The sequence below is a fragment of the Neovison vison genome, chromosome 5, assembly GCF_020171115.1.
Source record: "Neovison vison isolate M4711 chromosome 5, ASM_NN_V1, whole genome shotgun sequence".
NCBI classification, from domain to species: domain Eukaryota; kingdom Metazoa; phylum Chordata; class Mammalia; order Carnivora; family Mustelidae; genus Neogale; species Neogale vison.
The window spans coordinates 96516945-96544461 of record NC_058095.1 but is presented as its reverse complement, the minus strand read 5'-3'; the positions used below and the strand labels follow the sequence as shown (position 1 = coordinate 96544461).

Here is a 27517-nt window from a genome sequence, read left to right as displayed (position 1 = left end):
CTAAACACATTTAAGATGCTACGTGTCTTACACAGGAAATGGAGCACATATCTCCATTTTTGCTTATCTGTAAATCAGTGGCAGTGGTAGTGATCTCCTGGAGTAGAATGTGTCCCCTTCCTTGGGGACAGAACTGTAAGAGCCAGGAAGTCAAACTCCAATCTCCATACTTCTTCTGTATCTTCCTGATATTCTTTCTTTTCTGCACCAGCTGGGTCCCTGGGCCCTGCTCTTATCTCACAGCTTATCTTCCAGAGGTTTTTACTTTGCTCCTAAATTTCTGCTGTTCTGCACAGAATTGGTCCTCAGACCTCAGACCCAAGATTGGCTAAATCTCAGGGCGAGAGATCACAATTATCAATGGGCTCTCGCATTTCTAGCATTATGTTTATCATTTTTGTAAGCTTTGCCTAGAATCATATCTTAAACAGTTTGCTGCAATTTGCTATCTTTCTAGATGCACTGAAGAAATACGCCAATTTTTAAAAAATCGAACTGCATTTGCTATAGGGAATTTTAAATGATAAGTGAAGTTATTTTAGGCCAGTGGTCTTAGTCCTAGGTCCATATTTTAAAATTATATGCAAAATTTTTTGTGTCATTCTGGACCATTTTTCTGAGACATTTCGTAGATTTTATCAGCTTCTGGGATGGGACGAGGGGTCGGCAGTTCATGGTTCGAAGAGATTAACAAGCACTGCCTTAGATCAGCATCAGAAAACATGAAGGCACTGGTGTGAAAAGATTCTAAACTTCCTCCTCCCTTGAATGCACAATAACATCATAATCAGCAATAATGATCAGGCATCCATTAATTAAGCTTTGGAACGCTTTCTAGAGGAAATAGACCTCATTCATCAAATAGCGTACTTTCTAAATGGGGAGACAAGACTAACACCAAACAAAATTATTGTACATAGAAATTATAAATGACAAGCTTATGAATATTTTATGAGCGAGGTTAGCAGTGCTTAAGGGATGGTTGAGAAGAATATGTGGTTATGGTTTTGGGGGGATGGCTTCAATGTGGAAGTGAAAAGAAATACATGGGGAGAGAATTTCATGTTTGGATATGGCAGGTGCTTATAAAAGGAGAGGAGAAAACTGTAAGTGGAAACTGTGCTGATTTGTTTGGCCAGGGTGGATAAGTGAAGCTCTGATGTATCTGTGGCCAGTGGCCTTTTGTAGGAGGCAGGGAACTCAAACAAATGCGTCCTAGTATTAGGACGCAATACTAGGACGCATTATATGGTAAAGCCACGTAGAGGCCTGAAGAAACGAAACTACCGATGTTGCCAGGGATATGTGAGGATAGGTAAACATTTTGTGTGGTTTGGTAAGGCTGATATGTGCATATCAGTGTTTGAACTTATTTATGACCATCCTAATTGTCTGTGAGGGTTTTTCCCCCAGACACTCTTATGTGGAAGGACCCGTTTGTACAAAAACTAAACTGGCTACCATTGCACTGTTTATATGTATCACAGGAAAAGAGGAAATAGAGGACATCCTATGTGCTGGGACAGTAACACCTAATATAATATGTAATATGTGTGTTATTATATATACACATATATATTTGTACTTAATGAGAATATGAGCTATGATACATGTCATTTTACATGTATAAATATGCATTTTCATTGAGTCAGGATAGTGTTTACCAGTAAAGCCCTGAGACAGACTAACTCCTGCTTTAGCTGTCAGTGAAGTGTCTTCCAAACCAGGCTTTTACCATTATGTCAGTCTATATATCATGTTGCATATCTTCACATTTAGGGTCAATATCTGCATGACATTAGAGATGACATTTGTTTCCTTTTATTTCCACAGAATCTTTGTTGCCTGATGACTGTGTGGTTTCCCTTGACTGGAAGACACTGAAGATGATCTATTTACAATGGAAGACATCAGTTGAGGTATATTTTTATGGCTTTCAGAGAAGACCTTCTCTAACTGATTTCCTTAAAACGCACCCACACACACCACACACACGCCCACCACACACATACACCCCCCCCCACACACACACAATTGGAGAAAATCTGATCACTGAATGTGATAGGAAGGCTACATCCCTTATATTAAATTAGAGAAGGATTGTATGTGGATGGGTGGATAGTACATGCTCCTTCACTTCGTCCCTAAGAGCGAGTTGTGTTTAATTCCTCAATTCTGCTGTAGTGAGGCTGGTATAAGGGCCTACTGTGGATGACTGAGGTGCCCAGTTTGGGAGAGCCCTTTCTTCCTTACATCTTTCCCCCTGTCCAGCCCACAGTCTTATCCTGTTATGACAGAGTAACAGTGACACATTAGATTCATATTTACTTGACTTGGAAGCACCACATTATTAGTATTTTCTGTTGGTCCATAGTGAGAGACATGACTGTTCTGACAGGCTATTCATTTTCCAGGTGGAGGAAGACTAGTGGGGAAGGTTAGAAAGGTAATAGAAATTCCGGAAAAGGCCGTGCACTGTATAATGTAGGTGGGAAGAGAGTTGGCATTAGTTAATAGTGATTTAAATGTTCCCAGAGGCGGGGGCCTCTGCTCAGCGGGAATCCTGCTTCCTTCTCTCTCTGCCTGCCTCTCTACCTGCTTGTGATCTCTGTCTGTCAAATAAATAAATAAAATCTTTAAAAAAAAAAATGTTCCCAGAGGCAATGCTAGGGGTACATTATGAGGTAAGTGGTAAAAACAAGATTTAGTGAAACATAAAATTATATAGTTCAGGCTAGTAGGTATTTCTTAACTGTTCATCTAAGTAAGCACAGCTGTGGGAAAGATTTCTTTTTGTGCCCAGTTAGTAAAACCAAATACATTTTTCTAAACTTATTTCTTTTCATTCCACATCGAGAACTTATTGCTGCCCAAACACACACACACACACACACACACACACACACACTCTCTCTCTCTCTTTTCTTTCTCTCTCTCTCTCATACAATCCCAATATTTTAAATGTTTAAATGGACATTTGTGGTTATTGGGTTTCTTTTGCCATTTTGAGAATGTTCCTACCTAAGTAAAATGATACAGACTTAACCCCGATGCCAAATATTAATCACCATTATATGTATTTTAATTATAATTTCTAGAAAAGACAAAAGAAGATTGGTTAAAAATGAGAGTTTCCAGAACTGTAAGTACAACTTATCCCAGAGACCTCTGTATGATTAGAAGGAAGTGGATGTTGACATTATTTGGTTGTAATAGCTCTATGTACCACAATTGAAGAGTAAATATAAAAACTGTAGTCTGTTACCATAGCAACCCTGTGTGCCATTGCCCATGTGATTTTCCATTTCCTTTAAATGCAGATCTTTTTGTGAAATACAACAAAGCTTAGATTGTCGTTACCAAATTTATTTTCCAACTTTCTTGGTTAGAACACATTTTAGAGTATTCTGTCAACACAGTTTATGAGGGATTACCACCTTTCCCCTCTGCCCCAGATTGTTGTGTGATGAGAGCTGGGTATTAGGAATATAGGTTATATTTAAATATTAAAAAATTCTTTAGGAAAGGAGGTAAAACATGTAGACAGACTCACGTTATATTTTAAACTTGACATCGAGCTGACTTTAAAATAAACACTTTGCACTTTTTTCAAATGCCTAAATTATGAAATAAACACAGCTGCTATGATTTTAGTGTACATGTGTCTGCATTCGATAAGAATTGAATGCACTCTGCATTTACCATATGTTTTCTTTCTTCCTTTTAATCTTATTTCTAAGAGTTTTTTTGGGTTTCCCTTTCTCAGCTAGAAATACACATATACCCAGTAAAAATGTTTTTATTTCTTTTAAAACTGGTTCTGCTGCAAGAAGGAGAAGGATGAAAGGTTTGGGGAAAGAGCCTGAAATTCGACGGACCCTTAGAAAATGTGGGATGAATATAGTCTGAGAAGGGATAAGAGGCCCTGAGCAATTCCAGAGAAAGCAGGTGAAGGAATTCGTTTATTTGTTCAACAAATATTTCTTGAGTTGCCTCGGTTCAGACACTGTTCTACACCTGGAGGCTCTAGCCATGAAAATAGTCCTGCCCTCATGGAGTTTATGTTGGGGCTGAAGTTAGGAAGGGAGTGTTTTCCCTCCCCCCTCCGTGAGGCAGCCCCACAGGGACACCAGTACGGAATGCACGCAGCCAGCATGGACAGATTTGGCTGTGGCCAATTCGGGAGTCTTTTCCGTCTGCTAAATTTGGATGTTTTGTGTCAAGGACACTTTCTGGATACTACTTTTGATTTTTATATTCATCTTCCACATTTGTGCTAGACTGCCTTCTGGTCTTCTCCTACAAAGCAGTCACCCCTAATTATTAGTCTTTTCTTATGGGGGGGTTCTTTATCAGCACTGGGGCTATGTACAGGATTTTTTATAATTAACAATGAGAACATGCCTCCCTGTTTTGTGTCTGGCATAATGTGCTGATTAGTGGGCCTCAAGGGGTAGATAGAAATGCGTAGAGGGAAATAGCAGGAGTATGTGGTTGGCTCTAGGACCCTCAAGTCCCTGCCTATTTCAAAATCCTCTTCCTGTGGTCACCAGGGTGTTTTCTTGGGGAAGGAGGTGGGGCAGAGGGCTAGAAGGAGGATGGGTTCCCAGCTTGAAGCTCTTGCTGGCTGGCTGTCTGACCACCCTCTCTGAGCCTCAATTTCTTCACCTGTAAGAAAATAGATTTATAATAGAAAATAGAAATAGAAATAGAAATAGATTTATAATAGCCACCTGTCCTGGAATATTACATGAGGATTAGCGAAACAACTTGTGCAAAGTACTTAACATAGTACCTGAAAAATAATAAGCTCTTAGAAGGGTTAATTCCCTTTCTCTAAATACCTCCTTGAGTTAAAGCATTGTCTTTGAAATGTCCCAGGCATTTATTTGAAAGAACAGAACAGAACAGAAATTGTGTTATGGAGGAGAGTCACACATTGACTCCATAAACTTGGTTTATGAGTTGCATGATTTAGTGTATTTAGCTGGACCCTCAGGGAATGGGACAGAGAATGCCTTTGGATTTGGAGACAGGGGGTGGGGCAGTGTGAGGGAGACTGACCCTTGGGATGAGGCAGGACCAGGCAGGATGTGGGGACTGTGGGGACAGAGTAAAGACTTAGATGCCAGGGGAGTGGCATAAATAGGGAAATAGCCTGATAAACTGACAGCAGATCCCATGTAGGTCACTGTTTTCTTTGGACTTGTTTGGCCTGTGTTTTGTTTGTAGTTGCATTCTTCAGTCTTCCTGGTGCTGTTGAAGATCCTACCCACCAAGAAAGAGTGCTCAGTGCCCACCCAAAGGATTATTTTCAGCAATATACTCGTGGGATACCAAAATTGGCTTGGATAACCTGTCCAACTGTTCTTGATTAGTTATCTGAACAATAAAAAACTCAACAAAAGAGGTAACAACTTGAACATTTTATTATCTAAATTTGAAGATATTTGCCCTACTTTAATTTGTTTTATGGAAGAAAATAAGACACAGAAAAGTTTAGTAGTTTATTTTAAAAATCGCATCGGGATGGAAGGTTAGGTCTTATATCTAAGTATTGGTCTGTGATTCCATTTCTAAAATTCCGAAATCCAAAAAGCTCTGAATCAAAAGTTGTTTTTGTTTTGTTTTGTTTCTTAAATGTTTGGTATTAAAACTAAATTGGGAACAAAACTTGACGCTTTAACAGGTTAGTTTTACTCCTTATTTCTCCTACCTAGTGCGACCATTCATACATTTCATTGCAGAAATATTAATGTTTTTAATTACCATGGGCTGCCCAGCCCCCACTCAGAATATAAGGTTATATATACACATACACATGTCCTGTATACAGACAGACAAACAAACGCACACTTTCTGAATTCTGAAACAAATCTGAGCTCAAGGATATTGGTTAGGGATTGTGGGACTTGTGCCATACGGGGGGTAACTATCTTTTAAAACTGTTTTAGTTTAAAAACTGTTCAGTTCAGTTTAGTTTAACAAACTCCAAAAGTGAAAATTCATATTTGAAAAAGAGAAACAAGGAGTGATTTTACTGTCCAACATATAGGCATTTTCTTACTCCCTCTGTTTTCAGAAAGGGAGCCCCAACTGTCTTATCTTATCTCCTACTTCACCCTATCCTGTCTGATCTCCAGGAAATAAACCTCCAGGCTTCTCTAGGAGGTGGGCAATTGCCTGACTCTGGATGTTTGTTTCTTAAACAGAATTCCAACTGACCTTCCTGTTTAGAGCCTTGCCTTCAACCCCAAATCTTCTAGTTCCTGAAATTTTAGGGGTTATGCAGAGTAAATTGTGTTGACTCATGACTTTCTATAATTCAGGGTTTTTTGTTTAGTTGTTTGTTTTTGCCAAATTTACACGTGGCCTTTGCTCTGCAGTTTTCAGAATTTTGTTGCTGTAATCTTCTCTCTTTTTTCTTATAGTTTATACTTAAATATAATAACAAAACAACCTCCCCAACATTTTAGTGGGGTTTCAAGGAGAGAGTGGCAATTAAATATTTGTGTTCCATCTGCCATCTTTATTGGGAATTAAGGGCTTTATTTAAAATAGCTTTATTTTTTTCCCTTATGCTCATTTCGTACAGCTTTAGTTCATCTTTCTACCAGATGGTGGATCTGTTCCAGATGGAGACCAGGGTCTTTGGGGTTTGCTTGAACTCCTTGAGAGTCTTGCTCTCTCTGTAGGTTTCTAGAGCCATTGTGAACCTGGACTTGCTTTTGGCCATGGGGGGGATGATTTCAGGGGAGACAACTGGTATTAGTGTGGAGGCATAAACATTGGCAGAGGGGACTCAGGTATCTGGCAAAGCCTTGCTTTCTTAGGGGCCTTCACTGGCAATATTTATATGAATTTCTAATGAATACATTAGAATCCACACTGCCGTGCCTTACCCAAGGGTAATATTATAAATATTTAACAATGACTTATGTCATGAGTAGTGACCAGTTGTGAAACACCTTTTTGCTGTGCTGATGCAAACCAGCTGACCATCTATCCAGGCTTGTGCCAGGTTCCAGAATGTCCCCAGCTTTCTGAAGCCCCTGTCTTTATTATCTTGCCCTAATTTCCAGAATGGAACTTTAGAAAAATGGGCTGAGCCTACTTTCTCTTGCTCCCAGGCTTTAAAGCTCATAGTCCTTAAGTACTTGTGTGCACAGTGGCAGATATGTGCTGTGGGAGAGAAGATATGGTTCTCACCTTGAGGAAGGAGTATGGCACTAAAAAGAATAAGGGATGGACTATGGGAGGTAGAGGCAGTAGAGCACAGTGAGCAAAATCAGGCTTATCCAGAGGACATTCTGCATGGCAGACCACTCCCAGGACACCAGAGTTCTGTGCATTTCCCCTGTCAATTCAGCCAAGTGGACATAGATATGCTGCATCACTTCTCTTCCCTTGTCTCCCTTTCCCTAATGTCTTCGAGCTTCCTGCAGCCTCCACCTGACTTCTAGGGGAAGGAGGAGGGAAGAGCCAGGAGGGAACAGTGTTGGTAGAGAGGAGGACAGGGTCCTGTTTCTGACTGGTCAGATTGGGCAGAAAGCGGCAGCAGGTGCAGGCGGAGCTGCTGGGCAATCAGAAGTCTACACGCACGGCCAGCTAGACGTCCTTCCGGTCCTTTCCATCTATACCACTTACATTTGACAAGAGGAATATGGGTGTGGATAAGTCTAGTTTATGTTGTTGAGGAAAAAAATTTGGAAAAATTTTGGCAGGGGAAGAAAAGACATAGGATTGGAAAGCATTGGGAAAACTGCGCCTACATGTTTGCACTGGTTCTACACGTTCCAGGGTCTTTGGTTAGACTGCTTCAAAAGCTCCGTCTTGGTCTCAGACTTTCTGCCATCGTGGCACCTCTGGGGTAGAAACCTGGGGCTGATTTATAATTAGGCCTTCCAAATCCTGGGTTATTTGGAGCTGTAGGTTTGAGGGTTAAGTTCCTGGTTTTCACTAGTTCTTCTTATGTACTCATTTTTCCATGTCTCTTAAACAGTAATAATTAGAGAAACATTTGAATGTTTCATTTGCTGAAAATGATTTATAATTTTGTTTCCATCTGCCATGGTAATGGTTTCAAGTGCAGCAAAGTAAGATTGTGCTGGTCATCCTATAAACGAGAAATGGAACAGAACTTTTTTTTTTTTTTTTCAACAGAGTTGAAAAGTTGGTTGGATGAAATGAGGGCACTAAGGAGTGTTTTCACAGGGATCCTCGGACTCAGGTTAGCCCAGATCTCTGGAGGCTGCCACCTAGAGAGAACCAGCAAAGATGTGATTGCAGCTCCTAGCAAGCTGGATCTCAGATCCGTCAATTCATTTACTGTTTACTCCTTCACTGACATTACCATGATCTTGCTTTTCTCTTAATATTTAGTAAATCCCAAGATCACACTTATCTATTGAGAAAGTAGTTCCGGTCCACATATAATTACTGAGCACCTCCTGAATGTCAGGCTGTGTTGTTAGATCTTGGGGGGACAAGGGTGATACTGTTTCTACTTATAGTCTAGTGGGGGGAAACACATACACAGATAACTTTAAACAGTGTCGTTTAGAGGAATAAATCAGAAAAAAAAGCTAGAGCTTGTTGACTAGTTAAATGGGAGGATTGAAAAAAAGGAAAAGTGTCCAGGTTCACTTCTAGGTACTGCTGTGTATTTTCTCCTCCTTGAAGCTCTTCTTCCCTGGGCCTTCATACATCTCTAGTTTAGAGTTCTGTCAGCTTTGCTGATCATTCTCCCATACTCTCCTTTGGCAGATCCACTTCAAAGGCATAGTACTTACATGCTGGTGTCCCCAGGGCCCCCTCTTCAGCTGTCTGCTCTGTTTGTCTAACTTTTTCTCATAGGGAAAAACTTTCCAAAGCTCTGTCTGTAGCTCAGACCTTTCTTCTGAGCAACACACTCTTATTCCTCAGCCTCTACTCAGTAGTTCCATCTGCCAGACACTGCAGACTCCATATACTACAACCTCTAGACTCCAAAGCTGTGTGTCTTCCTGTGCCCTATCCCACATCGCCTGGGACCCCCTCTGTAGAAGAAAATAGTAGTGGATGCAAGGTCTCATGCAGCACTAATAGAAATATACTAGCTACGTGTCTAATTTAAACTTTTCTTGTATCTGCATTAAAAAAAAACAAAAAGAAACAAGTGATACTAATTTTAATTATATATTAACCCAACATACCAACATATTATTTCAACACATAATCAGTATAAAAATTAATGAGATTTTAACATTTATTTTCATACTGAACCTTCAAAATTCAGTGTGCATTTTAATCACAATTTGCACTAGCCACATTTCAAGTGCTCAATAGCCTTATGTAACTAGTGGCTCCTCTATTGTATGGTGCAAGTCTAGAATGAAAAAGGTAGTATTTGAGGCTGGGCAAAAACCCTCTTATTAGAAGTATGATAGAATATAGAAATAGAAGATACCTACATTTAAGCATCACTATTTTTATGAGTCATCTGTATTTTCTGTTCCTTATGGTTTTCCCCTAATATTTAGAGAAGCTTTTGAAATTCTAGTTTTCTCAGCAGTGCCAAGATCCTTCCACTGATTCTGGGAAGGGAATTCCAAGGGGTGAGCAGCCCATCTCCCCACCCCACCACTCCAGGGGAATCCCAAGGGGAATGTGTGATTCTCAGCACAGAGCCCCTCCCTACTTAGGTCCTTCTTTCAAAAGTTTATTATGAAATCTCTGGATTTCGTTTCAGAAGGAAATTGCTTTTCTTCACAATTCCTTTCCAAAAATGTTCATACCTTAGCTGCCAGAAACAAAATGCATTTGCTTTACTGTAATTATTACAGCCAAAGCCACCATATATCGTGGATTTTTCCAACATGGTACTTTCAATATTGTCTCTTTCAGTCCATGCATCTTGAATTTTGGTTCAAAAAATAGGATCAGTCTATCACACTCTTGAGTGTGAAATACTGGGGAGTGCCATGGTGATCAAGCGACTGGCACTCACCAGCTCCTGGAGCTTAGAACATAATTCTGGATACTTAGCTATAAATGATTTCCAGAGACTGCTCCTTTCCCTGGGGAGCGGAAATCCTTCCAGAGAGGCCACGTCTTCTCAGGTGGCAGCCAAGCAAGTACCTGGGCAGTGCAGGTCTTCTCATGAGACCTTGTTTATGCTACTGTCCATACATCAATTTGAATTTTAAGGGGTGCTTTTTCTGATGAGATTTAAAGTTATGTAGAAGCAACAAAGCTTTCTAAGAATATTTTTGGCAGGCTAAAGAAGGATCAAAAAAAAAAAAAAAAAAAGAAGAAGAAGGAGGAGAAAAATGACACAGGCCGTGGGACAGCGGTGTGAGCCGCTGGGCCACTAGCCAGATATTGGTGCTCCCAAACTGGGGAAGACAATGGACTTTACTGTTACTATTCAAAATGCTGTTCACGTTCTTTAATCGTTGACTAAAATTATTTCACTTTCAAGGTCTAGGCCAGTCGGGGGTGGGTGGTGGGTGGAGGAGGGTTGTTGCAGAGGGCCTGACTTCCACGGCGGGTGGCTGGGGGAAGTATCTGTGTTTCAACCCGCAGGCCCTTTCCCCTCAGGGCAAAGGGCACCGAGAGGCAAGGGAGGAGGTCGGCGAGCGGGCTGGGGGTCAGGGGGTAGGGAGCATCACCCAGGTCTCCTGGCTGCCAGTCTCCCAGAGTCCCCAGCTTTCCAGGTAGGGACGCCCCCTCCCACGCAGCGCGGCTCGCTCGGGTGGGAAGGAGGGGCTGGGCTCCGAGCGCCCGCCCCTCCATCTATCACATGGCCGGAGAGCCACAAAAACAACAGCTTTGGCCAAGACGGTGACTTCAGGAAAGGGAACCCAGGGCTCTCGCAGCCAGCCCCCACCCCATGGAGGAGAGTTTTCTTGAATCCTTTGGGAGGCTGAGCCTCCAGCAGCAGCAGCAGAAACCTCGGCCGCCGGCCCCTCCACCCCCGCGTGGGACACCTCCGCGGCGCCCCAGCTTTAGGAAACACCTCTACCTCCTGCGAGGCCTCCCGGGCTCGGGGAAAACTACACTGGCCAGGTAATGACAACGGCCTGGGCGCCGGCGCGCGGACCCCGAGCGAGCGAGCCCTTGCCCTGGGCCGCTCCGCCCCGCGCCCCCCGCACCCCCGCCGCCGCGCCCGCCTGGGTCCTGGCCCCGGCCCGAGCCTGGCTGCGGGGAAGCCCGCGCTGTCCCCGGTGCCCGCTCAGCCGCGGGCGTAGAGAGGGCGGCCCGTCCTGTTTGTTTCCATGCTGCGCTTTCCCGGGAGGACTGATTTCGGCACTGCGCCTTGCGCAAGCCCCAGATGGCACCGGCCCCTGCCCGGGCGCCGTGCCAGGCCCCGGGCCAGCCCGGCCGAGGGAGCCTTGGCCGCCCCCGGCCTCTCCAGCCCGGGGTCGGGAGGCCCGCAGGGATTCTTCTTCAGGAACCCCGGTGACAACTGCAGAGAAAACCGCGGGGCCGCCCGCCAGCGCGCAGGCACCCGCCACAGTGCGTCAACAGGCGTTTTAAACCAGAGCGGAGAAACGAGCGTGCCAGGGGGCGGGGGGCTAGAGGCAGCCGTGGCCTTGGCCGTGGCCGGGGTGGGGGCGGCGTGCGGCCCGCGTTGAAAATCTAGCGGATTGAGGCAGCCCTGCGTTTGCTTTGGCAGCTGCGAAGGCGCACAGGTGCACGGGGGAGGGGGCTGGCGCGGCGGTCATTGAGAGAGCCTCGCAATGGGCGCCCAAATTCGTTTACTCGCGAATTGCGTAAGCTGCTCTCCCGGTACAGGTCAGCGCGAATTACGCGCGCTTGTTGCCTGTTGCCTCCTTGCTGGGCCCACCGCTACAGCCTCAATTCTCACCACTCCCCGCCTTGCACTTGATGCTACGGCAGCGTTGAACTGTTTCTCTCCTTGCTTGTGCTGACGCTGGCCCGCCTGCCTGGCTTTGCCTTCCGCCTACCTTTGCCCGACTGATCCCACTAGCCCTTTAAGACTCGGATCTGTTCCCTTACCCAGCAGCTGCCCTCCTCCCCAGCAGTAGACGCACGTCTTCTGCGCTCCTTGGCTTCCTGTTTACACCTCTGTGACCGCGCTTGGTTTTACACATGGTTTGGTTTATCCTTCTTCAAGTTTCTTGAAGCTAGGGGCGGTGGAAGTAGCTTCTTGCCCTCAAAGAGCTTTCCATCTCATTAGAGAAGTAAGGCTAGCCGTAGAACCATGGAACTGCTGCAGAGTCAGGGTTAGCTGGCGTTGAGGAGCTGATTTGGGTGGGGGGGGGGGAGGTATACAAAGATGGTGGGATCAGGGTCTGAGTCCATTGGGGTCAGAGAACTGTGACAGCTCTGGGGATGTGCTGCCAGTTTTAATTCGGATTCCTGGCTTATTTGTGGAGTAAAAGCCTTTAGCGAAACAGTATTGCTACATTTTCGCAGATTAAAGGGATGGTGACTTCCAAAGGGTCATAGGTACCCTTTCCTAGGAAGCAGGGATTTCAGTAGGCCTTCTCTTTGGTTGGGGGGTGGAGGGCGGAGAGTGGGGGAGCCTCCTTAGAACCCAGCAGAACTCGGATATTTTGTGATAACAGTCATGGTGGGTACATCTGTTGCAAATGAAGTATCTTCTGAGTTCAAGTCCTGTTTAGTTTCACTTTGATTTTGCCTGTGGCACGCTGAGTGTCAAAGAAGGAAGTAAAATCTTTGGCCAGATTTTGTTTTTAACTACTCAGAAGGGAAGTGATAGGTTGAGTGGAAGGGAAGTGCATAGAACTGAACATCAAAAGCCGTGGGATTTGGACCTTAGATTCCTCATCTGTGAAGTGAATGGGTTGCCTGGGGTGGTCTTCAAGGTCCCTTCTGGCTCTAACATTCTACACTTTTAGGATTTTAATTCCTGGTTGACATTTGGCTCACCAGAAGACTCCGGATGAGAGACCAGCTTATTAAAGAACATCTCTCTAGGGACGACTGGCGTGAGCACTGGCCTGGGAGTCTGAAGATTGGGCCTTTAGATCCTCTTCATCATTAAAGCTGGTGACTTTCGGCAATCACCTAGCTTCTCTGGGACTTCTTATCCTTACATGTGACTACTAAGAAGGGATTAGATTAGGTGATTTATTGAAGATCCTTCTGGCTCTTAATTTCTAGTTGTCAGTCTGAAGAATGGTTTGTTAATAATGGCTAGGCAATGAGCTCTGACCTTGGAGTCAATTTATGGCTTCAAATCCAAGCTCTGCCATTTACTGTCTATGACCTTTTCTCAGCTCCTCTGCACCTTGGTTTCCTTTTCTGATACACAGGGATATCTGCTTTGTCCATTTCAGAAGACTCTCACAGATGTTAAAATGTGAGAGAACTTGCTAAACTTTAAAGTGCTGTATACATCTTATAAGGTGTTAGTTGCCGCTTCAGATGTTGATCAGCTGAGATAAATCTTCAAGGTGTTACCGGGGAGAAACCTGGCTCTGAAATGCAGCAGGCAGCTGGAAGTTGACTTTGTTGTTCTCCGGAGTTCTGGAGGCAGAGGATCATGACCCTGCTGTGGGAGGGTAGAGGGGTGGCTTTTGCTTTTGTGTAGCAATCTGGGAAGTAAGAAGGCAAACAGGCCACAGCTCAGCAAAGAGGAAGCCTTCGGTGAGGATGAAATGGTGTGGCGGACCTCAAGGACCTGCCTTCCCCTCCTTCCTGGTGGGTCCGGTGGGGGAGAGAAGGAAAACGGCAAATTGTTTAAAAAATGCGCATGTAGAGAAAGTAGTGAAACTGTAAGGCTATCATCTCTTGTATTGTTGGATTCTGGGAAATTCGTGTTTTCTTTATTCTCTGTATTTTCCAAATTTTCTATAACGAATATGTAATTTTTTAAATCAGAAAAATAAAAACAAGTTTTTAAAAATTGGAGAAGATCGTTTTTACAAATGTGGGTTCCTCTTTTTTCCCTGCTTTTCTCATCTGATTAAAGAAATAATAAAGGTTGTTGAAATTAGGATATGTCTTGTCTTCCAAATCAATGTTAAATTTCTGTGCTTGTCATCTATACATTTATATAGTTTGAAGGCGCTGAGATATTGAAACCATCTATTTAAATTCTTCGGACATTTAAGAAACAGTTTTATGTGGTTAAAAAAAATTTTGAGTACGACAGAGTACTGGAAACTTAGCATGAACCTAAATGTTTTATCACCTCTAATTCATAAAAAAATTTTTTTTTCAAAAATAGTTTCTTATCAATGACCTGTAAGTCCTACTTCCAGGAATTCATCCTAAGGCAATAGTTGGACAAGTGCATGAAGATGATTTGTTCATCACAGAGCTTTTTAGTATATGTGCTGCCGAAGCGAGCACATCATCACAGAGCTTTTTTATATGCTGGAAAAAATAGGAGCCAATGGAAACATACAAAAATAGAGGATTAGCTTATAAGTCATACAGTCATAAATGGGAACATAGGTATATTTGACATGCAAATATATTCATCCCCCCATTAAGTTAAAAATCCTATTAGCGAAGCTATCTATCTATCTCTACAAAAATTCCATTTTTTATTCAAAGAAAGGGGGGGTCTACATATAATCATAGACAATGTGTGAAAAGATATGTTACTAGTTGTTGACTTTAGATAGTGGGATTATAGACTTTCCTCCCTGCCTTATTTTCTTATTTTTCTATAACAAATATGTATTAATTGTTAACTTTTTAAAGTTGAAAATAGTGGTTCCTGAGTGGCTCAGTCGGTTAAGCATCCATCTTTAGCTCAGGTCATGATTCCAGAGTTCTGGGTTCAAGCCCCACATCGAGCCCTACATTGGGCTTTCTGCTCAGCGGGGAGTCTGCTTCTCCCTCTGTTTCTCTCCCTGCTCATGCTCTCTCTCTCTCTCAAGTAAATAAATAAAATCTTCAAAAAAAAAAAAAGGTTGAAAATAGTTTTGGAAAATAACTTGGCTAAATAGACTCAGGTTGTGTGACCAAACATTTATTAAATAACAAAATAAATGTGTCATTTTCTATGTAAAAAGTCTTTTTCTAGGTTTATTCTCAGTTGGACATATATTAGGAAATGTTTTAATACACAAGATTGATTTTAATTATTTTATTATTACATATATTAATTATTTATTAATTAGCATACATGCTTGCATGGACCTCTTGATTCTTCGACAACTCGGTTCTTTTTCATTAAAATGGAGCTAACATTTCACTAATAAGTTTGTTGTGGGGATTTAGGAGACTGGTGAACAATGATTCCATAACTGTATGTGTGAAATCACTGTGGAATGCGTGGGCTCCATAAATACCAACTATTGTTAATTATTATTCGCTAATCAACAATAATAGTATTTGCTGGGTACTTAAAAGACCATTAATAATTGCTTGGCAAATAAGATTAAGGGAGCCTACAAAAGACTAGCAAATGGGAAACAATAATCCATAGACTGCTGTGGGTAAGTAAGCTATAATGGGGAAGAGCATTTTATATGCTATTGGTGTTGAAGGCCAGAGAAGTCACTTAGGATGATTAGGAAGATAGGAAAACTATGGATGAGAGATAGTCTCTTCCATGTGAAAATGGTTCCTGAGCTGACCTTGAAGACAGGGAGGATGTGGCTGAGCAAAGGAAAGAGTTAGCAGCATGAATAGGGAGATGGAGATGAGAGACAGCTGGATGGTCTCCTCAGCTTATGAAGAGAATGGCTTAACGAAGTGAATGGTTCGAATTAGTGAATGTGTTGGTTAGGTAAACTCAGAGCCAGATCATGGGGAACACCAAAACCTGCACAAAGAAGTACCGAGTTGATCGAAGAAGTGGGATTCCAATCCCAAGACTTTCACTCTCAGCAGATGATCCAGAAGTACCTGTTTCTACAGCTAAACTGACAAACTCACCTGGATCTGGATCTGTCCTTTCTTCTAACATCAGTGAAAGCTTCTGTGGACCATCTGTTTACCTCTGTGCTTTGCATTGTGTGTGTGTGTGTGTGTGTGTGTGTGTGTGAAAATGTCCCTTTTGGGGGCCATTTTAATCATTTTTTAAGTATACAATTCAGTGGCATTAATTAAATGATGTGCAGCCATCACCAGTATATAGTTCAAGAAACTCTACCCGTGAAGCAATAATTCCCCATCCTCCCTTCTCCTCAACCCCTGGTAACCTCTGATCCACTTTCCATCATCATGTATTTTACTACGCTAGATACGGCACATAAGTGGAATCATACAATATTTGTCTTCTTGTGCCTGATATATCTGAGATTTTATATATATATATAACCTCATTACTTTTTATAGCTGAATAATATATTCCACGACATGGCTATACCATGATATTGTCTGTTTGAAATGAAATGGCAATAGAAAGAGAGTAGTTTTTCCTTTTGTTTTTAAGGCCATATATGAAAAATGTTGTCAACTTTATGTCAGTTCCCTGGAATTTCTTTGAATCTTTACATATCAGTCAAAGCAAAGTTTGAGACCCACGCCCTAGTAGCACATGTTGCATCCTTTCCAATGTTCCAGTCAGTTCCTTTTGGCACCATCGTAAATGGTTTGTAACATGGATTCCATTAGACTCAAAGGATGCTTGCTGACAGTTGTCTTTTCTTTTGTTCATGTCTCCACATAACATGAACTTTCCCTTCAAGAGAAGTACCTTTCCATTTAGAAGCACTAGAACTTTCCAAGGAAGTGACAGGATGCTTTCCTGATGTGATGGTCAGAAAAGGTGAGGATGAAGGTATACTTTACAAGCAAACACAGTGAAATGTGGGAAACAATTGAGAAGAAGGGATCAGTTAGGTTAGCTAAGTAGCGAGTAGTTAGTCCCCAAAGCGTCCTGGGCTCCACAGCACCCCTAGCCAGCAGGCCTGGACCACGGTGTTTTTATTGATGAGTCCAGGGCTCTTGTACATAAAAGCAAGGTCAAAATAGAAAATTTGCAGTATTCTAAGTCTGTGTATATAAAAATAAATTATCAGCTGACATATCAGATCTTCGTTCACTTACGTCTACTTGGAGAAACTACTAGCCTTTTATATTGTCAATGATTTTCCCAAGGTGGATTTTAAAACTCTCTCCATTGCTGAAAGTCCTTACAATACCTCTTCCCAGAGGTTGGGATGAATAAGGACTATAAAGGCAATAAATGCTTCGCGGAGAGTAAGAAGACACAGTGCAGCGTGTGTTTGTAATTACTTGCTGGAAACTCTGCCCTACTATACAAGGGATTCACCACCGCCATGGTTCTGGAGCCAGTGGGATAGCAGGAGAGAACCCTGCTGGGTTGGAGCAATATCATATAGCAGATGTGGTTTATGATTAGAGAAGGAGTAGAAATCGAGGAAGAAATGAAAGGGGAAAAATTGTTTTCATAGAAAAATCTCAGAACATGCACAAGAATTTTCCAGAGAGTCAATCTAGTCCAAGCCCAGGACACTGAGCTCTGAGAAGTGAGACATCTTGATCAAGGTCATAGGGATGACTTCGTATTTCTAGTCCAGAGAATTTACTTCTACACCAAAGGAAGAGGCTACTGGGAGTGACTTCGTGAAAAAATAATAGAAGTTGGTTTTGATCTGTTGTTTAAAAACAACAACAACAACAACAAACCCAACCACTTACATGGCCCATTAAAAGGGCGAAGTTTACCTGGATTTCAACTGTTAGGGTAAAAAAGCCATATTTTATTATTTGTTAGTATTCAGGATATGTTTCTTCTGCTATAAAAAAAATACCAGGGAATTTATTTTCTTTATGAATTTGGTACCACTGGGGACAATGGGAGGTAATGATTTAGATTTTTAAATAAGTATTCATATTTATCCTATGTTGTGTTCAAGAGAGATGTTGTCAACACCCAGCTCTGGAGGGTCTCATGCCACTTCCTCAACTACTCACATGATAGTATATTTGTAATTAATCTAGTGCCTTTGTTCCCTCGTGGCATTTCAATGATCTCTTTTCTATATGATGGCACCAATCTAGGCCCATTCAGACTCTAGAGGAACCCAAGAAGAAATTGTTTGTTTTCACTCCAAATTATCTAAAGACATCTAGGCTCCATGGATTGAGGAAATAGTATGATAAAGAAAAACTGATCTAATTTCTAATTTTTCCTTCATAAGGCTCTCTGTTGCCTCACGTGTATGGCTTGGGGAGAAGGCTATTTTATCAACGTTTTTATCAAAGTAAGAGCCTGAGAAAGGGGAAGGGAGAAAAGAAAGCAAGCCACATTTATTAAGTGCTAATTGTATGCCTGGCACTTTGTATATGCTGGCTTATTGGAACTTTACAATAGCCCTACGATTTCATTTTATAAGTGAGGACATTAGGATCAGAGAATCACACATTTGATTCTGAGAGTCCAGATTTCATAATACACAAAGTGGTCTTACCTTACTAGGGATGTTCATGAACAAACACACCTACACCCACTTTTCGCAGTTACTAGGGAATCTTGTTGAGGTATGAGTGTATAACTAGGATATTTCAGTGTTCTTTTTCCACGCTTTCTAAAGATGTGATGAAGAAGAGAGTCTGAGAGGGGCTTTCTCTGCTCCCTAAAGTAGCATCTCTCCAACACTCTTTGCCCTGTACTTTGACTTTCTTTTCTCCCACATTATCACCATCTGACATATGTTTACTTATTTATTATCTATTTCTTTCACAGGGAGGTGAAAGCTTTGTGAGATGAGATGTGTTGTAAGCTCCATGAGATCAGGAAATATTTTCTCTTCAGCTTCTGAGAGAAGGTCTGGCACCTCGTGGGCCTAAATCACTAAATATTTGATGGATCTGTTAATTCCAGAGGCTTCCTAAGAGCTGTCAGCTCAGTTATCAACATGGGTCTTGAGTAAAGCACAAAATTGAAAAGGAGGCTATTCATATAACGTGAGTTGTGAAAGAATGAATGGGCTGTGGAAAATAGACGAGAGTAAAAAAGGGGTCCAGCCATTCCCTCCTAAGTCCTCTAACATCTGTGCACAAGAGAACCATTCCCGTGTTTTACACATGAAGATATTGGATGTGCCATCTCCACCATCGGCAGTTACACTAAAAAGAGGTTAAAAAATTAGAATCAAAGATGCAGCTGCTTTCACATAGAAGCAGCAGTCAAGAAAGAGCCTCAAGTGACAGTTTTCCTGTTCAACTACGGTCCCCTTGTCTGTAACTGATTTATGACATTTTGGGAAGACACAGCTAAAAACAAGTTAATCCTCCAGTAGGGGCGCTTCTGATGCCTTCTTTCCTGAGCATGGCTGAATTCACCTGCAATAGAAACATGGGGGAAACCAGCACCCTTGCTAGATTCTACGGAAGGGAGCTATTCACATGCGAGAGAAAGGAAGTTGCTCTAGATAGAGTGGAGTGGGACCACATGACTAGGGGGCTCTCTGAGAGTCTAGTTTTGGATCTCATAAACATGCCCTACTTCAGAGGCACAGAGGGTAAGGGCAAGAGTGAGCAGTAGGACAGACTGGAGTCTCCTTAGCCACTGTGGCTTGGTAGTGTCCATGGGGCTGACAGTGGTTGAGCTTCATCTCCTTAAGGGCAGGGCTCAGTCTTGGCATGGTGTTTGGCAGCACCAAGAAGGCCAAACCACACCAGGACTCAGGGGAGACTGTCCCACATCGTTTACAGCTGTGGCTCCCACCCCATTCTCTTCAAGCTGTTGAGTCGTAGCACTTGTTCCTAACCCCCCAGTTTAAAGTCCTTGAGGAGAATACCAATAATATACCAATACCATAACCTCCAAGAAGAATCCTCTCTTCCAGTGCCTTTTAGGGGGTAAATCCAAGGCTTGGGTAAAATTCTCAATGTATAAAGATGAGTAACTAGAAATTCTCCTTACACAGTTTGGGGTTGTATAAAAAGTGTTTGCATAATTAAGGCAACAGAGCCTAATATTCAAGAACCATTCATATTTTCTGCAGGTACTTATTGAGTATCTCTCATGTGCTTGACACTCTTCTGTTTGCCTAGAAAAGAGCTGTGAACAAAACAGACAAAATTCCCTGCCTTCATGGAACATAAATTCTATCAGACAAAAAATTTTCTGAAGGGAAGAAGAAAATTTTAAATAACATCTGCGTCGCTATGTACTTTCAAAAAACAAACAGAAAAGGACTCATTCCATGGCTATTCTACGTGATGTATATACCTTCAGGAACTATTCCACATATGCAAAGGCAGATAGGCACAGGGACGTTCACATCACTGTGCCTATCTGTGATGTTCACTGAAACTTGTTCATGGTGGGGAAAATTGCAAACTAAATGTCACTAGAGAAAAGGATAAATAAATGTGGTTTGTTTATTTTATAGTGTGCAGCTCTGGGACCGGAAGTCTAGGATTTAATCCAGCTGTACCACTCATGGGTCTTTGTTTTTTTCCAGCTTTAATGAGATGTCATTGGCATATAACGTTTGTTTTGTTTTTAGGTTCCATGTATAAGTGAAATCATATTGTGTTTGTCTTCCCCTGTCTGACATAACTCACTTGGCATAATACCCTCCAGTCCACCCATGTTGTCACAAATGGCAAGATTTTATTCTTTTTATGGCCAAGTCATATTTCATACATGCACCACATCTGCATTATCCATTCATCTATGGAGGGACATATAGGTTGCTTTTATACCTGGGCTATTGTAAATAATGCTGCAGAGAACATGGGGGTGCACAGAGCTCTTCAAATTGGTGTTTTGTTTTCTTCAGATAAATACTCAGATGTGGAATGCCTGGGTCATATAGTGGTTCCATTTTTAATATTTTTTGAGGAACTTCCACACATTTTTTCATAGTGGCTATACCCATTTACATTCCCACCAGCAGTGTATGAGCGTCCTTTTATCCACATCCTTACCAACTCTTGTTATTTCTTATCTTTTTGATAATGGCCAATCTGCCTGGTGTGAGGTGATATCTCATTGTGGTTTTGATTTGCATGTCCCTGATGATTAGTGACTGAGCATCTTTTCATGTGACTGTTGGCCATCTGCATGTCTTCTTTGGAGAAATGTCTTTTCATGTCTTCTGCCCATTTTAATTTTTAATTTTTTGGTATTTATTTATTTAACCTATAATGTATTATTTGCTTCAGGGGTATAGGTCTGTGAATCATCAGTCTTACACAATTCACAGCACTCACCATAGCACATACCCTCCCCAATGTCCATAACCCCACCTCCCTCTCCCTACCCCCCTCCCCCCAGGCAACTCTCAGTTTGTTTCCTGAGATTAAGAGACTCTTACGATTTGTCTCCCTCCCTGTTCCCATCTTGTTTCATTTTTTCCCTCCCTACCCCCACAACCAGCCGCCCTGCCTCTCAAATTCCTCATATCAGAGAGATCATATGATAATTGTCTTTCTCTGATTGACTTATTTTGCTTAGCATAATACCCTCTAGTTCCACCCATGTCATTGCAAATGGCAAGATTTTGTGGTTTTTTGATGGTTGCATTGTATTGCATTATATATATATATATATCTCACATCTTTTTTATCCATTCATCTGTTGATGGACATCTAGGTTCTTTCCACAGGTTAGCTGTTGTGGACATTGCTGCTATAAACATTCAGTGCACGTGCCCCTTTGGATCACTACATATTTATCTTTAGGGTTAATTCCCAGTAGTGCAAGTGCAATTACCCTTTTGATAGGGTAGCTCTATTTTAAACTTTTTGAGGAAGTTTCATGCTGTTTTCTAGAGTAGCTGCACCAGCTTGCATTCCCACCAAGAGTGTAGGAGGGTTCCCCTTTCCCCACATCTTTTCCAACACCTGTCATTTCCTGACTTGTTAATTTTAGCCATTCTGACTGGTGTGAGGTGGTATCTCACTGTGGTTTTGATTTGTATTTCCTTGATGCCGAGTAATGTTGAGCACTTTTGCATATGTCTGTTGGCCATTTGGATGTCTTCTTTGCAGAAATGTCTGTTCATGTCTTCTGCCAATTTCTTGATTGGTTTATTTGTTCTTTGGGTGTTGAGTTTGATTTCTTTATAGATTTTGGATACTAGCCCTTTATCTGATATGTCATTTACAAATATCTTCTCCCATTCTGTTGGTTGTCTTTTGGTTTTGTTGACTATTTCCTTGCTGTGCAAAAACTTTTGATCTTGATGGAGTCCCAGTAGTTCATTTTTGCCCTTATTTCCCTTACCTTTGGCTATGTTTCTAGGAAGAAGTTGCTGTGGCTGAGGTTGAAGAGGTTACTGCTTGTGTTCTCAAGGATTTTGATGTATTCCTGTTTCATCCATTTTGAGTCTATTTTTGTGTGTGGTGTAAGGAAATGGTCCAGTTTCGGTCTTCTGCATGTGCCTGTCCAATTTTCCCAACACCATTTGTTGAAGAGACTTTTTTCCATTGGACATTCCTTCCTGCTTTGTGGATGATTAGTTGACCATAGAGTTGAGGGTCCATTTCTGGGCTTTCTGTTCTGTTCCACTGATCTATGGGTCTGTTTTTTGTGCCAGTACCATACTGTCTTGATGATTATGACATCTCTGCCATGTTCCTGACCTTAGGGGAAAAGCTCTCAGTTTTTCCCCATTGAGAATGATACTTGTTGTGGGTTTTTCATAGATGGCTTTTATGATATTAAGGTATGTACCCTCTGTCTTTACACTGTGAAGAGTTTTGATCAAGAAACGATGCTGTAATTTGTCAAATGCATTTTCAGCATCTATTGAGAGTATCATATGATTCTTGTTCTTTCTTTTATTAATGGTAAATTGTTTTCCACCCCCTCACTTTAAGTCTGGAGGTGTCTTTGTGTCTCAAATGAGCCTCTTGCAGACAGCATATTGATGGGTCTTGTTTTTTTAATCCAATCTGATACCCTATGTTTCTGATGGGGGCATTTAGCCCATCTACATTCAGTGTGGCTATTGAAAGATATGAATTTAGTGCTACTGTATTGCCTGTAAGGTGACTGTTACTGTATATTGTCTCTGTTCCTTCCTGGCCCATGTTATTTTTAGGCTCTCTCTTTGCTTAGAGGATCCCTTTCAATATTTCCTATAGGTCTGGTTTGGCGTTTGCAAATTCTTTTAGATTTTGTTTGTCCTGGAAGCTTTTTATCTCTCCTTCTATTTTCAATGACAGCCTAGCTGGATATGGTATTCTTGGATGCACATTTTTCTTATTTAGTGCTCTGAATATATCATGCCAGTCCTTTCTGGCCTGCCAGGTCTCTGTGGATAGGTCTGCTACCAATCTAATGTTTCTACCTTAGAACAGATTTCTAAGGTAGAAACCTACCCTGTCATTTTATCCAGATAAGAATAGATGAATGAGAGAACAAAATACTAAAAGGATAGCAACGACCCCAGGAAAACATACACTAACCAAACTGGAGGAGACCTGAAACCAGGGAGGAAAGGAGGGGGAAAAATTATATATATTAGACTGGTGAATATAATGGGTCACACACTTTCTAAGGTAGAAACCTGTTCTAAGGTAGAATCTAATATTTCTACCTTAGAACAGGTTACAAGAGGATAGGTCCTGAGTGGCTTTCAGGATTTTGTCCTGAGCTGCTTTCAGGATTTTGTCTTTGTCACTGAGACTTGGAAGTTTTACTATTAGATGGTGGTGGTCCCATTTTTATTGATTTTGACGGGGCGGGGGGGGTGGGTTCTCTGTGCCTCCTGGATTTTGATGCTTGCTCCCTTCTCCAAATTAGGGAAATTCTCTGCTATAATTTTCTCCAATATACCTTCTGCCCCTCTCTCTCTTTCTTCTTCTGGGATCCCAAATTATTCTAATATTGTTTCATTTTACGGTATCACTTATCTCTCAAATTCTCCCCTTGTGGTCCAGGAGTCGTTTGTCTCTCTTTTTCTCAGCTTCTTTATTCTCCATCATTTGGTCTTCTATATCACTAATTCTCTCTTCTGCCTCATTTATCCTAGCAGTAAGAGCCTCCACTTTTACTTCATTAATAGCTTTTTTTATGCCAACTTGGTTAGTTTTAGTTCTTTTATTTCTCCAGAAAGGGATTTTATTTCTCCAGAAAGTGATTCTCTGGTATCCTCCATGCTTTTTTTGAGCCCAGCTAGCACCTTGATAATCATCATTCTGAACTCTAGTTCTGACATCATACTAATGTCCATATTAATTAGGTCCCTAGACGTTGGTACTGCTGCTTACTCTTTTTTTTTTTTTTAATTGAGGTGAGTTTTTCCACCTTGTCATTTTATCCAGATAAGAATAGATGAATGAGAGAACAAAATACTAAAAGGATAGCAAAGACCCCAGGAAAACATACACTAACCAAACTGGAGGAGACCCGAAACCAGGGAAGAAAGGAGGGGAAAAAACTATATATATTAGACTGGTGAATATAATGGGTCACACACTTGGTTTTGGGTGTATTTTGGTCTTTTAGAAGAAACTGCCTCCCAAAATTTTAAAGAAAGAAAAACACATGTATACAAAATAAGGGTAAACAAGATGAAGGAATGGAATATGATTGTAAAGATGAAAATTTAAAAAGATTCTAAAAATGGAAGTGATAAGAAGTTGCTAAAAAAAAAAAAAAAAGGAAAGTATGTGATAAGCTGGAGACTAGCACAAAGTCATGTGCTAGGTTTAGGGTATATTTTGATCTGTTAGAAGAAACTGTATCCCAAAATTTTAAAGAAAGAAAATCCAGTATGTATACAAAAAATAAATACAATGAAGGGATAGAATATGACTATAACAATGAAAAGGAAAAAAGATCTTTAAAAAGGTACTGATAAGTTAAAATAGTTTAAAAAAAAAGTTAAAATAGGAAAGAAGAAAAATTAAAAAATAGATTAAAAAATAAAATTTAAAAAATTTAACTTTGAAAGACTAAAGAATCATGGAGAAAAAGCCACAAATTCTATGTGCTGTATTCTTGTAGCTCTGAGGTTTTGCAGTTCTCACTGATTGGTGAACTTGGTCTTGGCTGGATATTCTTGCTGATCTTCTGGAGGAGGGACCCATTGCAGTGATTCTCAAATGTCTTTGCCTAGGGGAGAACTGCATCACCCTTGCCAGGGGCCAGGCTAAGTAATCTGCTCAGGTTCATGTTCGATAGCTTTTGTTCCCTGAAGCTTTCCATACTGCTTTGAAGGACGAGAATGAAAATGGCAGCCTCCCAGTCTCTGGCCCCAGAGGAGCTGAGAGCTCAGGACCCCACTCCTCAGTGTGCCCTCAGAGAAAAGCAGTGAAACTCTCCCTTCTCCCTGGTCTTTGGCAGTGCTCTGAGCTCACCCAGCCTTTGATGGAGCATTTCTATCTCTGTCAAGTGGCCCCATTTGGAGTCTCCAAACCCAGCAGATTCCTGCAGCATGCTGTCATACTGCTTCTCCCGGAGGATGAAGGAGGGAGTTTCCCTGGATCTGCCACTTGTGAGGTCCCTGCTTGAAGAGCAGTGGTCTGACTGTGCCTCGGATCACGGTTTAAGGTAACCCCAAGCTGAGAGCCTACTCCTAGGCTCAGTCTCTGCTGCCAACTTCCCTGCTTTGATACCTAGCAGCTCTGCCACACTCAGGCACCCCAGGTCTTTATGTGACCCCGTGGGTCCTGAGACCACACTGTCCCCATGAGGGCTCTGCCACCCACTTAGCCTCTGGAGCAACATCCCTCATTGAAACAGACTTCTAAAAGTTCCTATTTTGTGCTCCGTGGCTCTACTGCTTACTGGGAGCTGGCCCCTCCCCCCCACAGTCTCTCTTCCCATATATTGCCTTGGATTCACTTCTCTCACGTCCTACCTTCCAGAAACTGGTCACTTTTCCATTCCTAGAGTTGCTGCTCTTCTTCTCTTTGATCTCCTGTTGAGTTTGAAGGTGTTCAGAATGGTTTGATAACTATCTAGCTGAACTCCTAGGACTTGATGATACTTAAGTCTCCTACTCCTCTGCCATCTTGCTCCTTCCCCCTTCTGCCTATTTTTAAATTGGATTTTTTATATTAAATTGTGTAGTTATATTAAATTGTATTTTTATATTAAATTTATATTACATATTTTGAATATTAATCCTTTACTGGATGTATGGCTTGCAAATAACCTTTCATTCAGTAGGTTGCCTTCTTATTTTGTTTATGGTTTCCTTCATTGTGCAAAAGCTTTTTAGTTTGATGTCATTCCATTTGTTTGTTCTAGCTTTTGTTGCTCTTGTGTAAAGAGACTGGTCCAAAAAAATATTACTAGGAGTGATATCAAAGAGCTCACTACCTATTATTTTCTTTTAGGAGTTTTATGGTTTCAGTGTTACAATCAGGTCTTTAATCTATTTTGAGTTCATTTTGTGTATGGTGTAAGAAAATGGCCCAGTCTGATGTTCCCACTCTGCTTTACGTGTCTATTGGTGTCTTCTGTCCTGGTAAAGATCCAGAAGTGTATAATCCTACCTCTTGAGCTGATTCCATAGGTGTTCAGAGTGTTCTGGGAAGATAATCAGCTCACTTTAGGGGACAGTTAGAATGGCCAAAATTAATAAGACAGGAAACAACATGTGTTGGAGAGGATGTGGAGAAAGGGGAGCCCTCTTACACTGCTGGTGGGAATGCAAGTTGGTGCAGCTACTTTGGAAAACAGAGTGGAGATTCCTTAAGAAATTAAAAATAGAGCTTCCCTATGACTCTGCAATTGCATTACTGGGTACTTACCCCAAAGATACAGATGTAGTAAAAAGAAGGGCCCTCTGTACCCCAATGTCCATAGCAGCAATGGCACAGTCGCCAAACTGTGGAAAGAACCAAGATGCCCTTTAGTGGACAAATGGATAAGGAGGATATGGTCCACATATACTATGGAGTATTATGCCTCCGTCAGAAAGGATGAATACCCAACTTTTCTATCAACATGGATGGGACTGTAAGAGTTTATGCTGAGTGAAATAAGTCAAGCAGAGAGAGTCAATTGTCATATGGTTTTACTTACTTGGGCAGCATAAGGAATAACATGGAGGATGTGAGGAGATGGAGAGAGTGAGTTGGGGGAAATTGGAGGGGGGGATGAACCATGGGAGATTGTGGATTCTGAGAAACAAACTGGGGGTTTTGGAGGGGAGGGAGGTGGGAGGTTGGGTGAGCTTGGTGGTGGGTATTTCAGAGGGTATATATTGCAGGAGCACTGGGTGTGGTGCATAAACAATGAATTCTGGAACACAAAAGAAATTTAAAAAATAAGTAAAAATTAAAAGAAAATTTTAAAATATGCATTATATCAGTTAAAAAAAAAAGTGGCCCAGTTTCATTCTTTTACATATGGCTTTCCAGTTTTCCCAGCACCATTTATTGAAAAGACTCTCTTTTCCCCATTGTTTATCTAGACTCCTTTGTCTAGATTGACCATATAAATGTAGGTTTATTTCTGGGCTCTTTATTCTGTTTCATTGATGTGTCTGTTTTGTGCCACGACTATACTATCTTGATAACCACAGCTTTGTAGTGTAGTTTGAAATCCAAGAGTATATTACCTCCAGGATTGTTTTCCTTTCTGAAGATTGCTTTGGCTATTTGGGGTGTTTTGTTGTTCCATAGAAATTTTGGTATTATT

General features: G+C 41.5%; 2 protein-coding genes and 1 non-coding gene across 7 annotated transcripts in view; all 3 read left to right on the top strand.

The window, feature by feature from the left end:
- Positions 1-5405, top strand: part of N4BP2L2 (NEDD4 binding protein 2 like 2) — an 81538-nt gene extending 76133 nt beyond the window's left edge. Inside the window, exons 8-10 of one of the 3 annotated variants that reach the window (XM_044249561.1) lie at positions 1834-1919; positions 3099-3142; positions 5233-5320. In XM_044249561.1, the coding sequence (XP_044105496.1) occupies positions 1834-1919; positions 3099-3122 (110 nt within the window). In that variant the 3' untranslated portion in view covers positions 3123-3142; positions 5233-5320. The other 2 variants (XM_044249560.1, XM_044249559.1) reach the window with 2 other exon arrangements.
- A 5111-nt stretch (positions 5406-10516) lies between these two features.
- The window catches only part of N4BP2L1 (NEDD4 binding protein 2 like 1), a 36252-nt gene continuing 19251 nt past the window's right edge, over positions 10517-27517 (top strand). The window contains exon 1 of one of the 3 annotated variants that reach the window (XM_044249566.1): positions 10517-11049. In XM_044249566.1, the coding sequence (XP_044105501.1) occupies positions 10874-11049 (176 nt within the window). In that variant the 5' untranslated portion in view covers positions 10517-10873. The remainder of the gene's footprint in view (positions 11050-27517) is intronic. The other 2 variants (XM_044249564.1, XM_044249565.1) reach the window with 2 other exon arrangements.
- Positions 19048-19178, top strand: LOC122908114. Its single transcript, XR_006384894.1, has one exon. It is a non-coding gene; the product is annotated as a small nucleolar RNA SNORA16B/SNORA16A family (small nucleolar RNA).